Below are 18,076 nucleotides of genomic sequence, written 5' to 3' on the forward strand. Positions count from 1 at the left end.
CCTGCAGGATACTGCCGGAATTGTTCGAGAGTGGTTCGAAGGTGAGTTCGAGGAGCTACTTTGGCTGCCGAATTCGCCAGATATGAATTCCATAGAACATTTCTGGGATTACGTGAATAGACAGATCCAGCGTTTGGATCTTGCACCATGGACTTAAAAAAAAATCAAATTATTATATTAAGATTACCAGTAATTGATTACATAACCCCGTGTTTGTGTTTGTAAATTGCGTGTGTTCTCAGATCGATTTGCCTGTTTTGCTGGATGAAAAAAAAAACAGTTTCTGGGAGAAAAAAACCTGAGACTAACTAACTCAGACACGGAGTGAAGAAAAGCCAATTAAAGTTCCTCGCATCATTGACGGAATTTGAACCCGGGTCTTTTCCATCCGATGTGGGGAGGACGGAGTCGATACCACTGTGCTACTCCCGCAGACCCTGCACCCTGGACTGTTGCAGATCTACTGGACGCAATCCTAGCAACATGATACATCTGCCTCCTGAAACGTTCAGAGATCTTATAGGTTTCATTCCTCGCTCTGCGGCACTCCTGGTGGAAGAGGAGGACATATCCACTAATAGGTAGGTAGTCATAATATTTTAATTGGACAGTGTATGTGACCAGTCAATCTTATGGAATAATTTCTGTCACGTACCTAAGACCCGTCCATTGCCTCATGAGTTTAGCTACAAAATTAATACTACATACATCGTAATTAATACTTTCTAAATAGTATTTGTAAAAATATTCAAAACGAAGAAAAAAAACCGTATTCTACAGACCATAAGATGCACTTTTCTTCCTATAAAATGTCCTTTTCTCGCATATACGAGTGAGAATTTACGCACGTCTCACAAGAACTCGGTTGTTCCCAAGAAAAGATTATTAAAACCGTACTTCTACAAACCGGAAGTATTCTACGAAATATAAAACGACCCATGTTTGGTACAAATAATGACGTCCTCTTTGAATAAAGTAAAAGTTCAGATTATGGCATCAATAATGACAAATGTGACATCAGCGAATTTTTAGAATTATTTTAATGCCCAAATATTTATATTATTTTATTTATAGGATTATGAATATATAATCTGTATCTTCCATCCTCGATGGTGTATTATTCAAAAAAATTCCTACACAAAGAAATGAATAAATAAAAGAATGAGGTATCCGATTTCTGAGAAACGGATGTTTTTCTGTTCCTCTTCTCCCACGCTTTCCTTCGGGCTCAAATCTGTGAGTAAATGGAAGCCCACACATAAACGAAGAGAGAGAGAGAGAGTCGCTGGATGTCCACGTAACCCAATGATCTACTCCTCGATCACTCCTACTTGCTGCACCGAAGAGGAGAGTTAACAATAGTGATTAGATTGTGCTGCCCTCTAGTGTAATGCGTCTGACCACCTGCCGAGAATCCCAGAAGTCAACGGGACGCAGCGGATGGTTGTTTGGATGTGCGTGTGCGTGCGTGCATGCGTGTCTCTTAAAGGGTTTCTGTAGTTCGCGCAGTCCATCTCCAGTAAGAGGCTGCAGTGGTCAACGTGCAGCGACTGGTTCCGTAGAACCAAACGACAAAAAGATAAACAAAAATTGTCGGCACCGTCAGGAATCCGGGAACGAGGTTAACGGCAAGTAAAGACTGAATTGTGGTAGTCGCGAGAGAAAGGACTGTCCTCGTACTAGAGTCACTCTGTCATGTCCGTGCCGACCATCGTGTCCAAGCCATGAACGTGGTCATCTTGGGTGTAGTCCTCGCGACAGTCGTCGGTCAAGGTGAGTACGCTTTATTGGCTGTTAACTGACTTCCCCCCCTTTGGCTCTTCAGCCGCACGAGAGCATTTCGGCACTGCAGGTAGACTCGCAGGTGGCGAAGATCCGTGGAACGTCATTGCCGACTCTCGGCGGCGGCAGCGGGATGACTGCGGCGCGCTTGCGAAGGCGTACGCGCCTCCGTAGTCGTCGCATCCCGGTTGGGGGGATTGTACGGCATACGTTAGGGAGCGGAAGAGGAGGGTGGTTGCTAAAGTGGAACTCATTCCGGTGGATGGGGGGGGGGCGTGAAGGGTTTTATTTACGTGTCGTACAGAAGAGTGAAAGTGGCCTCATTTTTGATGTGTTAAACACGATACGTATCGTCGAGTCGCTACGCCCCGCTTACCACAGGCTCTCGCTGGAGGCGACAACTGATAAAAGCTGACATCCTAAAGAGAAAAGCGCTAAATGAAGTTTCCAACCTTGAACCATTTAAACTACGTTATATTGGTAGGCTGTGTGGGTTGGAACTTGAAAACAAGAAGATGGGTAGGCAAATCCAACTGCTGTGTCAGATGGAAGAATGTTGAATTCGCTTTCATTCTTGTACCCAAAAGATGCCACTAGAATTCAACTTTGAACATAACAAGCAGTTTCTCTTTTCCTAAGAATAAGCAGGAGTTATTTTAACGACATCGCAACCTTCTCCAGTGGGATGATTTCAGATGGCTGCAACTCTTCTGCTATCACAATATTTGCCAGCCCCACCGAAGTGATTTATCTCAATACGTCCTTTGAAGTAATTACCTCAATGTGTTGATTATCGCTATAATAGGACGGATCAGAACTCTTCCTGATTATCTATCCTCACAAAATATATAACTGGAGGGGCATATACATCTATTGAAACGTTTAAAGAAAGATTAGGATACAAAAGAAAATATTCACCTCAAATATTCAATATTTGGAATCATATTGAGCACCGAATATGCATTAATTGGCTCACTCAACCATCACTGCTGAATTTTTACTCATTTTGGTTCCAGCTGGAGATTTAGAAGTGGTCATCGACTGTGTTTGGCCTCTAAGATAAAATTGTTAACAATGGCCATTTCGGCTTTTCGAGAGTAGCTGTTTTATTAAACAAGATTGAAAATTATTCTATCCTAGAGCAAAGGTGGCGTAGAAAATGATATTAGATGTCTGTGTTGACACTAGATGAAAGCAACTTGACAATCTCTGGTCTAGAAAAATGATTTGGAACTTTTTTGTGTGTCGAAATCATGGGTCAAAAGCCACATGATTTGGGAACAAGTATATTACAATTAAGGAAAATTAACAAATATTAATTAAGAAATTAGAAGTCATTTAGTCTGCGCTTTTTTCCAAAGAACAAATGCTTCAGTACTAAGTTCCACTTTGTTCAGTTGAACTTAACTTCAGATTACAAAATTAGTAAAATAATGCATCCAGAAGGACTGTTTTTCGTTTTTGTAGTTTCCTTGGCACTCTATTGCAATTCTATTAAACGCCCATGGAACCATTAAGGTGTAGACTAAACATTCTTCATATATCATAAAGTTCCACTTGATTCACGGTTATGAATACAATAGCTTTATGGGCATACCCACCTAAAAATAAGTAGCACTTCCTTTATTCATTGGGACACGGATTCCATGAAGTAGAGAATTCGTTCCTGGATGCTGGCTAATGCGAATTCGATCCCATCTCACAATTATCTCATGCTGTTGACAGTAAGACCAGTGGCAGCTGATCCTTTCTGGCGGTGCTTTTGGATGATGTTAGTGTACTTAATAAACTGGTCATTCAGTATATACTTATTGAATAACATCTGGAGGATTAAGATATGGTACTTTGGTTCGCTAAAGTTTCGTATCAGCTTCAAAAATTACTTTGATGTCCAGGGCATATATATCATTAAACAAACTTGCAGTGAATCCTGTCAAAATTAAGTTGGACCAAGGCTTCCATCCCTGAGTGAAAAAAAACAAACATTGCAATTTTAAACCCACTTTTATCCACTCTGCTAAAAGAACGTTATTGAAATTTCTTTTAGATACTACTTTACTACTCTGTAGTAATTGTGTGGAAGAATATCTTAGGAGGAAACTATTTTGTTACTCAGTCTTTTTGTAGTATTTCAGTCTTCATGTAAACGCTGCATTACTGATACGCAGCTAATGTTTTATTCAAGGTCTGTTCCAGTAAACCTATTAGGTAGTACCACGCATGCTATAAGGATATTATAAAAACTCGTTATTACTTTACGGATCCCAAATATCTTCTTTAACAGGCATGGAAAGTAAGTCAGCTTTACCCTCATTACAGAACACGCAGTTTCGGGGCTACTTTTCTCTTGGAAAAGCTCAACGGATGGAAACCTGCATAGAACTGCGGCAATTTCCATCAACAGATGGTTTCTTTCTCCGTATTAGGCTCGGCTCCGAATTGGCGAGCTAGAAGGGAACGTAACAGTTAAGTGGCTAAGCTCTCTCTCTCTCTCTTCTTCCAAGTCAGCCATATGTATGCAGAAATAGGGAGGGGGGATAGATTGGTAGGTTGGAGAACGGGAGTAATGTTGTTGGTTGTGGCCAAGCAGCATTTGTAATAAGTGGAGCGTGCAATTTGGAAACCCTTCCTTCCTTACCCCACATCTTATGCGATACGTTAAAAGAGTCTGAGAGAGAGAGCTGATCTTTCTATAAAAGTTATTTTTTGTTACTGTTGCAAGAACCGTTTAAATTTTATTAGAAAGATGCCAAGGATTAGTTAAAGAAGAAAATTATTCTAATTACTGAGTTTTTCTACAAACTTAGTAGTGTGACTTATCCATAGAGAATGGCCAAGTACTTTGACTTTGCTCTACGAGTAAAACCACCAATTTATCAAACAGTTAAGATATTTGAGAATCTACACCTTCCTAGGAGCAGTATACCGCATTCTGAGAGAATATAGAAAATTATTGGTGAGTTTGAGGAGTTCTGCTGAACAACCATCTGAACTGAACTTGTCACAAAGTTCAGATATGAAATTTTAAAGACTTGAGATATGAAGTTTATAGTCCAAAATTACATAAACCCTTAAATAGCGAACCTGACTGAAGTATGTGATTTCCTGAAACTTTATCCAAAAAGATTGGCAAGAATGAAACTTTCCCAACGAAATCTTTTGGACTGGTGCGAAATTTTTAAAACTGGACTTGAACAGTGGGTTGACTGCAATGATTATTGAATATATGATAATCCACATGTATGATTTGAAAATCAATCGTATGCTCCTTTGTTTTCTGGTCTAATTTTTGTTATATGTGGGAGTGGGCGATCTTTCCGGTTGGAATACTCTTTTTTGAGGACTCTACCACATCCCACAGACTATTTCTTGCCCAAAATGTAGACCCATTCAGTTCCCTCCAACTCCTTCCAATTCAACTCCTGCAAAATATTTTCCCCTTTCATCTGATATTTACCAACGTGGAATTTTCTAAAATTTCTCTGCATATGTCAACATATGCAATAAAATAATGGATTTATGGGCACATGGACTCCATGTTGAAAAGTAATGTTGCAAAATATTAGTTTGATTACAGTTTCGATTTTGTTTTTTGTGATTTAATTAATGATATTTTGATTAAATAACAAATATTGAAATCCAAGTGTTAAGTTACTTATGTCTTGCCAAAGTTGTAAGAAGGGCGAATCATGTGGGGGGGGGGGGTAACAATATCAAAACTAGGGGCCCAAAAATGTCTTCACAATATCCGTCTGACTATATTCATCCAATAACTCTACACCTATTGGACGGGATTTCATTAAATTTTATGTTTGATTCTTTTAGAAAGATTTGTCGCGCCATTCCAAAGTTCATTAAAATTTGACCAATAGAAATGCATCAATTATTATTTCATTTTTGTCATACATACCACATAGGCGAAGGGTTCTCAACGCTTTCTCGAACTAAGAAATTATCGGGGAAATAGCAAATTAGCAAAACACGAAATATTCTAGATTCGTACATAAAAGTCGTTGCCTTTTGCTCGCTTTTTGTTAGCAGTTTACTAAATACATAAATCGGAAATTATTACTATTTTCTTATTTTATTATTCACAGAAGAAAAGTGAAGTTGTGTTATATTTCAATTAAAATCGAGGAATAAATGAGTAAACTGCACTACGAAAGCGTTGACCATGTACTGCGACTGGTTAATTTATTTAACCACTGAGCCTGAAAGAGTTGCATTTCATGCAATGTTGATTATAAAACGCAGAGCGAGTATTGAATATTTGCAGTATTTCTGCTTATTATTAATGTATAATATTTATTTGTGAGAGGACGCCAGAGGGCATACTTTTGGTTTTTTTTTTTGCACGAGCGCAGGAATATATAATAATTAGAGCTCTCTGACTCACCATCTTTATCCTATTGGTATTTATTGTGAACTAACTTAAAATTTTTCTACCTGTTCTTTTTGTTGTATTATTATTTCTTTTGCTTGGACTATTTATTAGTTTTGTGTAATTAATACTCCTAAGGAGATTCACGTGCACTGTAGAATACCAGTGGAATGATGTTTACTTTCCACTGCTTAGGTATTATATTACATGAACCCCTTTTTATTACTCGGAACTTCTGATATCCAAAAACAAGACACTGAGAACATCAAAGGATTTAAAGCATCTTATTTCAATATTTAATCGAGTTTTTTTTTTTTTTTTTATCTTATACTTTGGAAGTTTCTTACTTTACTCTCTGAAAGAAATCCTACGGTCTTTTGATGATTGCACTTAATTTCTTATGTGCCATTCGTTTCTTTTTTTTCTTCTTCCCCCATCTCTCTCTCCCCAGGATGATACGATAAGATTATTCAGAACCGCTGAACAAAATCTGACTCGGAGAAAATCTTTCACAGATTATGTAACTTGTGAATCTTGGCAATAAGATTTTTTTCACGGTTTTTCAATAATACACCGTTATTTCTTATGATACATGATTATGTATCATGGACTCTACAAGGTGTTGCAGATGTCCACTGATAGTGCTACCTATACTGCAGAATTTGTCTAATAATGCCAGTACTTGTCAGGTCGTGGCATCGAATGTCCTGTTCCAGTAGATCCCAAACGCCGAATTGGGTTGAAAAAGGAGGTGGATTGGGCAGCCATGTGAAGACAGTGGCTCATTGCAATGTTCCTGAAACCATTTAGCAACCCGCCGGGCCTTGTAACATGATGCGTCTTGGCATGGTCTTTTTGGCAGACACCGGAGTTGTCCAGATACATAGTGGCATAGTGTTTTGTGGAAGGTGGTTTCCCACATTTGCGCCTCAATACTTTGTGAAGGAGTACAAAATCTATGTAAAACCCAGAAAAGTGTAATGTCCAGTTTGTGTCACAGCAGTGTCCAGATATACTGTTGTCATGAAGGGATGTACTTGGTCGGCAACGATAGAATGGTAGGCGCTCCCATTGAGCCGTTGATTAACCGTAACATCATCGCCTCCAGACTACCGAATATTAACAGTGCATCCAGGTGTCGAGGCCTCATGTTGCTTTTCCCAAATGCGGATAGCCCATCAGCATGGTAGAATTGGAAACGGGATTCATCAGACCAGCCGACAGATTTCCACATGTAGTCCAGTGTTGGTGCTGATATGCCCATATAAGGCGCAGTTTCTTGTATCTCGAAGTGGGCATTGGTATGACGCCACTACGCTGCGTCGATGCTGTGTTACGAGACGAGACATGACACGACATTCACCCAGGTATCGACCACACGTGACTACCCCACATGTGACCTTTGACTCTTTGTTCGACCGCTGTTGAGCCAGTCACAGTAGACTCGTGATACCACACAACAGAGCACTTAGCCATTTGGGCTGATCTCGAGATACTGACGATTGCAGGTTTGTTTGTTTGTTTGTTATTTGGTTTTTAGGAGCATTAGCAACTAAGGCCATATTGCTCCGGGATATGCGGTGGTCATTCCCTGACCTTTCCGCATCCTCCATATTTGGTGGTGACGGGCTCGAACCCCGGTCTAATCAAGAAGCGTGTGCTATGCACTGCTGCTCCTTCCCACCTGGCTACGGAGGTGCCTCGATTGCAGGTGCCCTCACGGGTAGCGCAGTTGGTAGAATCGCTGTCTCCCTACACCAGGTGGAAAAGACCCGAGTTCGAGTCCCGGAGGAATTTTTATGGGCCTTTTTGACGACATGGCTGAGTTAGTCAGTCTCAGGCGAGGGTAGAATGGTTTTTTCCAGGAAACTCGGGTTTTTCGTCCAAATCTACCACAGAACACACGCAATTTACAGACAGCATACACGGAGCAATATGGTTTTAGTTGCCGATGCTCTTAAAACTCTATAACAACAGCACCTGCACGTCTTTCTCCCACAATCATTCCACGTTCGAAGTCGGAAAGATGTCGACGCCGACCAATTCTTCTCAGACATTCAAAAACTGATCGGCAGTTGTGTCAATTGCAATCTTATGTCATCCGGTTCTGACTTTGAGCCTTCACCAACTCTATGACTCGTCCTGTATAGCAGTCTAGTCCATTCCTACACCCACTGTATGTTTCCCTTTTTATCACACACTGAAATATCTATTCATACTACAAAACTGTGCGTTTACAATTATGCGTATATGTTGTCCATACGAAATAATTAAATCTATTCGATAGACATTGCGCGTATATAACACAATATATTTCTAAAGAAGGCGTCTTCGTATCGTCTATTAAGTGAATTGAATAAGAAACATTCAGTTGAAATTATTCATGCATTTTTAAAATAAACGATGTGTGATTAATATAAGTAGTTTAATATTTATACGCGAAATAAAAGTGATATATCAGTGTTTCCATCACTTAAGCCTTAATTATTAAATTAAAAATTTCTGCTTTCACTCCATTTCTAAAAGGAAGGGAACTCTATCGTTAATTTCTAGCAGTACTCGTTGTTGTTGTTGTTCCAAAACAGTAATCCAACTAGAAGAGATGCTTTGGCTGTCATATTAACGTTTGTGCGAGATGGTAACAAAATAATATTTCACTTGAGCTTCCTTTGTAAGGGTGGTAACGTTATGAATCCAGATGTAATTCAAAGAGTTCAATGGAAGGTTGCTAATGCATACTTTTGGTCCACAATTAAATATGCAGTTGTTTAGATGGCATACTGTATAGCAGTAGCATTAGGACTTGTGTGTAGTGGGATTTGCATATTGGGTTATACATTACTTTACTTGTAAATATCTGTTTAGAATTATACACCAATTTTTCATTAGTATTAACCACATAATGGTTAATACTTTAATGACCCGAAGAAGCGCTTCAGATCATTGAAGGTTATAAGCAAACATTGTGTCCCTGATATCGAGGATTTCAAAGGAGAGCTACGAAGAAATCCAACTCTCTAGAACCGGTTTTCAATAATACTAAAATATTAAATATAATAAGACGAACGATGCCTCAGGTTTCATATTTAAATATAGTTGTTGAAAAAGAGATAGGTTCTCTGTTGCTTGACCAAAGAAACAGCTCCCATTCGCCGAATTCAAATCCTCAACTACTTGATAAGGGCCAGGATGTAACAGTACCTCTAAGTCATAACATTAATGGTGAATCCCAGAACAACCGAATCACAAAACCTTATGAAAGATCCAAGCTATGCTCTGGCTGTGCAAATTTCTATCCCCTGGATGGAAGATTCTCTTCCTCAGTCTCAGATGAGAGTAGCAAAATACTCTTTGAGCGAAATAAAAGATGTACTCAACTTAGAAATAATATTGGGTGATATTTACAACGTAAGTACCCTATAGACAAGAGTATTAATTTTTGTATGGAGGTGGTAACTCGAAACTGATCCCATAAATATAAAAAAGTGTATCTTTCGCGAGCATAGAATTAATGTGGATGCGAAATGATTGAAGACAGGTCACCCATCGTACGTGTCATTTAGTATACGTTGTCATAGTTATGAGAGTCGTAAAATTTATGATCTTGGTAACTGGCCACCAGAGGTGCTGGTAGGACCATATAGAAAAAAAAAAAAAAAAATCAAGCACTTAGGAACAGATATTCACTGCAGAGACTTGACAAATAACAATCATGAAAATGAAAATGACAAGATTACTCTTTTTACAGAATTAAGCGAATTCTATAAAAAGATCTACTATATTTAAGCGAATTTGATTTTATCACTATTACAGAAATATGGATAGCCGACCATCGAAATATCGGCTTGCTATTGGGCTTTAATTAAACATGGAAAATACAGAAGGTCGAGTTGGAAAACTGGAGAGAATTTACACTTAGAAAATTATTAAAAGCAGAGAGCGACCTTCCTGAAGGTAAACAAAAAGCCAACGAGGTAAGGCATCCAACGGATTCAAACAAGGTAAGAGGATTACACCGCTTGCAAAAAAGCAAAATAACTCGGATGAAGACATCCTTGAAGAAGGGATAAAGCTGTGTTATAATGAAAACGCATATAAAAATGAAAAACCATCACCATGCTTACCAACAAATACTGAAAGTCTCCGCTGAGGTGATTTAGCCATAACATAGCAAAGACCAAGACATCCAAGTAATCAATGATCTCTCGAACAGAGCAATCGTAGCACCGGACAATTCCTACTTTTTATTTTAAAGATATGCTCTATTAACATTATAAATGTACTAACGAATTTACTTGAAAAAATACTTAAGGATGAGATAATATCAAGCATGTGGATAGAGTATCAAGTAAAACCAATATCTAATAAAGAGAACCCATCAACAGAAAAATATTACAGATCGATAGCAACGGCTGCTCGCTGCTTAAGGTTTTCGAGATCATCCAACCCCAATCCTGGAATCATACAGTAATGATAAAAAAACATCATGAGACTCTCCAAACTTAAATGTGGGTGGATAGATGCTTCCTCAACAGTAGACATCATAAAGATTCTGAAAGAAACCAACAGAAACTCCATTAGGAGCCATTTACCGCTAGCTCCATCCCTGCAAAATCTTGCTACCATTAAAGGAATGTTGCCGCACGCAGAGCTAAAAACTCGAGTTTCTAGGAGAAAAAGCCTTACTATTCTCGCCTGAGACTACTAACTGAGCCACGTTGTGATAAAGCCCGTAAAAAATTCTCTCGTCATTAAAGGGATTCTCTTCTCAGTCTCAAACAACTGTGCTACTCACGAGGGGCCTAGGTCCGATCTCCATATTTGGACACAGGATTCCAAGCGTGATCTTATAATTTTTAGGGGTTTTTAAACAAAAAGAAATTACTAGCTATTTTTTATTAATTTTCTGGAAAGAGTTATCCAGATTGTGATGGAGCTTTTCTTTATGGGATCACCTAACAAAGATTCGGATTGAATGATGTTCACAACACGTAGACTAAGTGGATCTCATTAGAGAGGGTATTCTTACTTAATTCACATCTGGAACCTGCAGTATTTAATCTATTTAATCTTATATATATTTCCGAACTTCAGTGAATGAAAATTTTAAAAACTGCATACTACAAATTGACATATGAATGAATATCTCGTATGAATATCTAAATAACCAGTGAAGAAACTTAAACCCAGAGATTTGTGTGGTGGGCAGATTATTAAATATCCGATGTTTAGGAGTATTGATCGCTAGGAACCAGCCCTTTAGCAATCAGTGTACCCTGGTCGTCCGCTGTCGAAAAACTTCCAGTGCCAGAGAAAAGTTAGTGCAAAAATTTAAATATATAAATTTTTCTATTAATTATAACTCTCGCATTAACGAAGAAAATGGAAGCACTCACTCACTTTGCCAGGGCATTATTATACGAAATATATTTTGAATTAGCTACGCAATATCTAAGAATAATTAAAAACCTATGCAAAAACGTTTCTCCAATAGGCAGAGCCATTATGACTGTCAAAAAAAAGCGTCCGTTAATATAAATATTCGTAATGAAGATTTATATTGAAATTCTTGTTGTGCCATGCTAGGTTTGTAGCAGAGACCGCCATAAACGAAGCGTGTATGGTAAATGGGGCTTTCAATGCAGGAAAATCATAGAGGGAGGAACTCATGACTGTTCGAATTTCAAGTCAAACAACTTGGCACGTTCTTGAATGCAGAAAATTCCAAATGATGCATCCAAAGGCAGTTTCCCTCCTTAATAACAAAATTATGTTTGTTTTTTTATGATTTTTTACATAAAATTAATTACAGTGATAGAACTGGTGCGTTCTTTTATTTTCTTGCTTATGAATATATAAACGCTTCGTTAAGTTTTTCCCTCGTGTATGAATACAGTAAAATGGCAGATGGAATTCAAGTACCTCAGTTAATTTGAATGCGTTTTCAAAAGGCATGGCTCTGCATTGTATTTATATTAGGATTGTTTTGAATTAAAACATATAAGAATATTACTCTAAAAGAATTGCGAAGATGTACTCTATTTGTTTTATGCATGGAGGAACTCTTTGAATGATGGCAATTAGTTTTGCGTTTCTAGAATCAGTAATTCGTTAATATGTTAAAAAATTCCGATATTATGTGCATATAAATTAAAACATTAAAATATATAATACTAGTATTGTCACACAGACATCTGCGAGATTGCGATTATATATATTACGAGTTTATATCTCTAACACACTCCTTTAGTTTCTGGACAGTAGATATTTTATTATTTCTAGCAGTTTTTAGGGATGAAAAACTCCATTAAATATTACTATATTAAATGAAGTTTTTGAATGTACACTCTGAAATATTAACCTTAGGCACAGAAAATTGGGTGTGTCATTAACAAACCTAGCCACATCAATAGAGAATAGAGACATGGATAAAAGCGATTTTCCAAGTTCCATAATTATTCAATCTTGTTTCAGCAGAATGTCCTGACCACAATGCGTTTCTCTTTTAGAATTTTCCAACAAACAACTGACCAGGTAGACAAGAAATCCTATTCGCCAGCAAGAAGTTTGACAAGCTTTAAAAATGAAATTTTTTGAATTAAAGGTATAAGATGCAAATTGTTAAAAGTCGTTCATCTAGATGAAGGGAAGAAGATGGAAAGCTGGCTTTTTTTGATTATCCATCTGACTATCCGGAATCAATTATTCGAAATCAATTAACGGTTTTATGGTTGATGGGTAGACGACTTAACAAATTACATAATTGGAAGTAACAAAACGGAAAAAATTGACTAAAATACGAAAGTTTGACAAACAGTACATCTTGGCGAAGGAGTCAATATTCCTTAAGATTTTATGAGTAACATTTTAAAAGAGACTGAAATGTGAATTTTGAGTTCCAGATGATGGACTCCTAACTACTTGATCTCCATTTTGGAGAACAAATGTAGTTTATCTACTTACGTGCAGAAGTTGCAAAGTATTAATATTAAATAGCTGGTTTAATAATTAGTCATAATATGCAGTTAGTAAAATATAGTTGTGTTAAATTCCTTGTTAAACTGCAAATGAGAATATTCTATTCAAAATAAATACAATTCATTCTGAAAGTAATTTGTAAGGATATTTGGGAAGTAATAATCTTAAAGAGGCAAACATGTTTCTAGAAGTTTGATTTATTCATCTAAAGCTCTCTTTTCTATTCTCGAATTATGTACGGCTACCATGTTACAGTGAAAAGGCCACCATAACGAAAATTTGAACGGTTTGCTTTATTCCGATCAATTTGGTCTCATCTAGATACTCTACTAAGAGGGAAGCGTCTGTTAAAGTATCAAACCAAGTTTTAAAAGTGGAAATTAGGTTTGTAGAAAAATTTCGGAATAAAATCGATGACCAACATTTGCTGTAATGGATAACGTATAAAGGAAAGTTTTATAAATGACAAATTCTTGTTCAAGATGTTAAAGGTTTTCAGGGCATGAGAATGTTCACATTGCAACTACACTGTGCCAATCGAGACACCCAAGGAGTGCAATTTACTTCAAGCTCTCAAGTCCAATAAGAAACGATTGAAAGAAAACAAGTACTCTTGTCTAAGGTTTTGTATGCTCGCTTCTAGTGTCCAGATAGAATCCATTCCACATACTGAGTTCCGTAAAGGAAAATTAAAGGAGTCTTCTTTCTGAACAGAACCACTTTAATCCCTGTATTCTTTCCGAATACGGTAGAAAGAACAAAAAGCTTTTCTTTTGTCTCCCGGGCAAACAATCTTAGATGATGCCGTCACCTTGGACGCACGTACAACTCTGCAGTCATTAGGTGTGTTAAAGATTAAACATAGCTTCGTTTACTTTAGGTCTTTACCGTGCATTAAGATGTTGGAGAGTGTTTGAAGTTCGCATGCTCAAAGTTAAAAGCTGCGTTGGGTACTCGTACTTCTCTTGCAGTTTTCCTCAAAAGATCAGCCACTCAAAGTTTGAAAGTATTTTTGCTTTTGTTCGTCAATTATGGTCATATCAGATTTCGAAAATCGTGCGTTCTTAAATTTCGAAATTGATCTTAGAAAAAGAGTTCTGTTTTGAGAATGAATAAAAGGAAATTTTGAATGTTTTAACTAAAAATGTGCTGTTATGTTCACTGGCTAATATGACTATTGAGATATACCTCTACTACTTCTTGAGAAACTTTTCGTCTAGACAAAGATCTTAGCTTTTTAACTCAGCAGTCTTATGTCAGAATGCATTTGAACATAGCGTCTTTTACATTAAACCCAAGAAGAGTACTCCACTGCCATTACCTTGCTTTTAGCTTCAGTAGGAGAAAGGCGTGTTTTCGTTGTGAATAAAAGTTTGTAATTTATACTTTTGTTTGTAACAAACAAAAGTATAAATTACGTATTTTCTTGACATATCTCGAATTTTTGTATGTTTCAGTAGGTAGGGTAACTCAGGGCCGATTTATTGATCAAACACCCGATTCCTTGCATAGTGTAATGGACGCCATAATTGGTCCATAGCAGTCTAGGAGGCACTCCACATTGTTCAGTAAATAACATGTTTAAAAACATATATAAATGTATGCATAGTATGAATACAAGTATATGAACCATCATTAATTCGTTGGAAAATTAGCATACCTAGTTCTAGCATCATTTATAATCTTGAAAATTTCGTCCTCATTCATTTTACTGATGCCTCTCAGAGCCTTAAACACCTCAATCAAATCTCCTCTAAAGTGTCTAGTTTCCAAACTCTGCAACCCATATTCGAAGTCTTTCTTCATAAGGACGCCCTTTTGCCGATCTCACCAGGCGAGTTACCCTTCTTTGCACCCTTTCAAGAAGCTCGATGTCTTTCTTTAGGTGCGGTCTCCATACTTGAACACAGTATTCCAAGTGTGGTCTAACAAAAGCCTTATATAATGGGATTATCACGTCCCTGTCTCTACTAGCAATTAATAAATAAACAAATGCATTTTCTGTTGAAATTGGCTGATTCAAAATTTCATTACTTTTAACTTGCTCCCAACATAAATGTCAAACTCACACACACACACAGTTTTTAAGGAAAAAAATGTACTATAGAATCTGTCAAACGAGAACATCGTTTGACAGATTTTGGGCTAAACCTTTCCTGTTCTTGTAGAATATAGTCTTATTGCAGCTAATACGAAAAATCAATGACGCGAGGAATATTTATGGACGTTTTTTGACAACATGGCTGAGTTAGTCGATCTCAGCCGAGGTTAGCATGGTTTTTCCTCCCTGAAAGTCGGGTTTTTCGTTCAGCAAATCAACCACAAAACACACGCAATTTACAGACAATTTATGGCGCCATTTGGTCTACTAAGTTGCTAATGCGCCCAAAAACTATAACAACCAACCAACAATGAGAAATCTAATTATAATATTACTACTAGAGGGCTCCGCCCCCTGCTCGCTTTGCTCGCCAACCCCCGTGCACGCTTTTCTACGTAATATGTAGAGTTATGACGGAGTAAGTCAAATCTTTCTACGTAAAAGACAGACCTGTCGAAACGCACTAATCGATATCTAATCTAATATATAAAAGAAAAATAAAGTATAAGGAAAAAACTATAAAAAAATTGCGTAAATGTTGAGTGAATGAGAGTTATTAATTGCATGTTCTATCTTATCCTCTTCACCGGACAGACTGATGGCTATGCAGGCCCTCAGGGGCCTCATGGTTATCCATGCTGTAGCTTTTTCTAGCTGGCATGGTGTGAGATGCCGACACTGGCCATTTGGTTAACCCCCAGGGCAGTGTAGGACAGAGCTGCAAAAGCATATAGGGTCTCTTTCCTTATGTTCTTTTATTTCTACCACCTGGGGTGGTTGTCTCTTCTTCCCCCACCCTGGGTTACCCTTTCTAACATTATTACATAATGCTGGAAGCCGACGTGAGGAATTTGAATGGTCCTTTTCACAACGTGGCTGAGTTGGTCGGTCTCAGGAGAAGGTAACATGGTTTTTAATCCTAGGAAGTCGGGTTTCTCGTCCAGCAAACAGCCAAATCTACCACAGAAATTTAGAGACATAATTATATATAATTCAGCTTGTATGGTCTTACTGGTGCCTTGTGACCTCAAGTGCTTCACACTGATATAAACATCTCAGTTTGTGTTCCTTAATTACTGGAGATAGTAACGCATAGAAAGCTTCGATAATTATTTTTAACTGGCTACGCTGTTACTTGCAGTAGAACAACCAGATGGGGGGGTCTCCATCAGTATAATTAAACATGTATACCACAGGGAGTTAAGAATGGCCTTATCTGCTCGATAAATAGACCGACGAACGTACAAAGCGATAATAGCGCATGCATACAGATAAGTGTACAAACAACTATCAGCAATCTTTAATTAATTTTGTCGCTACATGTGTTCCTTATTTATTATTTCGGAGCCAGTTCTGTGCCCGTCTATTATCGATCGCTCAACGTCTTCGTAGAAGAACTTTCTGTTTTCATGTGTCCATTTGTAGAAAATCATTAATCTGAACTTGTCCACTGCTCTCGAGGTATTTATATCACCAAAATGTTACGCTTAAGCTTCAATTTTTTTCAATCTTTCTTTTTTCATTCCTTATTAACATTAATTTATTGATATCAAACGTTGTTTCTTATTGGAATGAAAAAAAGAAAGGTCTTGCTTATGCCACTGTGTAAGGATTTGTATGGCCGCGCCTGGAATTAGTGATACGAAATCTCTCAATTACTAATCATAATCGAATGAGTTGTAATAGAGAAATTTCAATAATCGAATGAGTTTTGCAGAAAAAAAACATATATATCGAACTTCTTGAAAGGATCCAAAGATTTTCAAAGGACGCCAGTATGAGTACGAATACATGGACTGGAAGTTTGCGAATTCGCATAGAGGGGACTTTATTGAGGTCTATAAGGCTCTAGGAGGAATGAAAGTAAAATGAATGATAATGAAATCTTCACTGTTATAAATGGTTCCAGCAGAAGGAACAATGAATTCATCAATGGATTAAGGCGAACTTTAGACTGTATGGAAGGAACCTTTCCTTTAGCTAGACTGTTGGCTGAATTCCTTGCATTATACGGCTAACGGATTTGTAACCTGTCGTTTACCTGGCAGAGTATGCAGTCTTTGGTATTTCTGACGATTCTCACCTAGAAAAATCCGTTCGATTATTAAGCTTTAAAAATGGTTTTTAAAGGATATTTTGTTATGTATCCAGGTAAGTTTAATGGAAGACAATAGGAGCGTTAGCATATATGCTTAATGCGCCTATTGTTTAGTTTTTCGTTTCTAATTTCGTTTTCTCTGGTTTAAAATCTCTCCGCCCCATTCTATCAAATTCATCTTCTGACTCCATCGTTCTCCCAACTCCATTAATCACTTGGAACTCTTTGACTTCCTCTCTTTGAAACTTGACTTTCTCTAGTCCAACTTTCCCTAACAGTGAGGTAATTTTCCATGGCGATTTTAATGTTTACAACTCCAGCAGCTTTAGTTTTTTTAATGACAAGGACCAATGATAATTACTAATGGTCTCGCAGAGATTGTTTAATTACCTACCAGAATACCACACAATCATAACACTACAGTTAACACTGTTGATCTTTTTCTCATGAACAACCCCTTCAAGTACATGGTCGAGGTGAGTGGTGCTCTAGGCACCTGCGATCACAACCAACTTGGTGATGGTTTCTTCTTTAATGGAGCCTTTTTTGTGGTTTTTCTTAGCATCGTGTTCTTTGGCATTACAAGAATTCAAATTGTAACGATCTTCGAGATTTTCTATTCTACTTTTCCTTGGTTGGATTGCTGTTTTAAATCTTTTGATGTCAATATGCACTGCTCTACCATTAATATCCGAACACTTGCCTTTAGACAAAAACAAGAGCTTTTATTGTGTCA

General features: G+C 37.5%; 1 protein-coding gene across 1 annotated transcript in view; it reads left to right on the forward strand.

The window, feature by feature from the left end:
* The first annotated feature begins 1,508 nt into the window (after positions 1-1,508).
* The window catches only part of Lrp4 (LDL receptor related protein 4), a 904,868-nt gene continuing 888,300 nt past the window's right edge, over positions 1,509-18,076 (forward strand). The window contains exon 1 of the mRNA XM_090386734.1: positions 1,509-1,773. Within this exon, the coding sequence (XP_090242860.1) occupies positions 1,725-1,773 (49 nt within the window). The 5' untranslated portion in view covers positions 1,509-1,724. The remainder of the gene's footprint in view (positions 1,774-18,076) is intronic.

This window comes from Mastigoproctus giganteus, chromosome 12, assembly GCF_048544385.1.
Source record: "Mastigoproctus giganteus isolate SK-2022 chromosome 12, ASM4854438v1, whole genome shotgun sequence".
NCBI lineage: Eukaryota > Metazoa > Arthropoda > Arachnida > Uropygi > Thelyphonidae > Mastigoproctus > Mastigoproctus giganteus.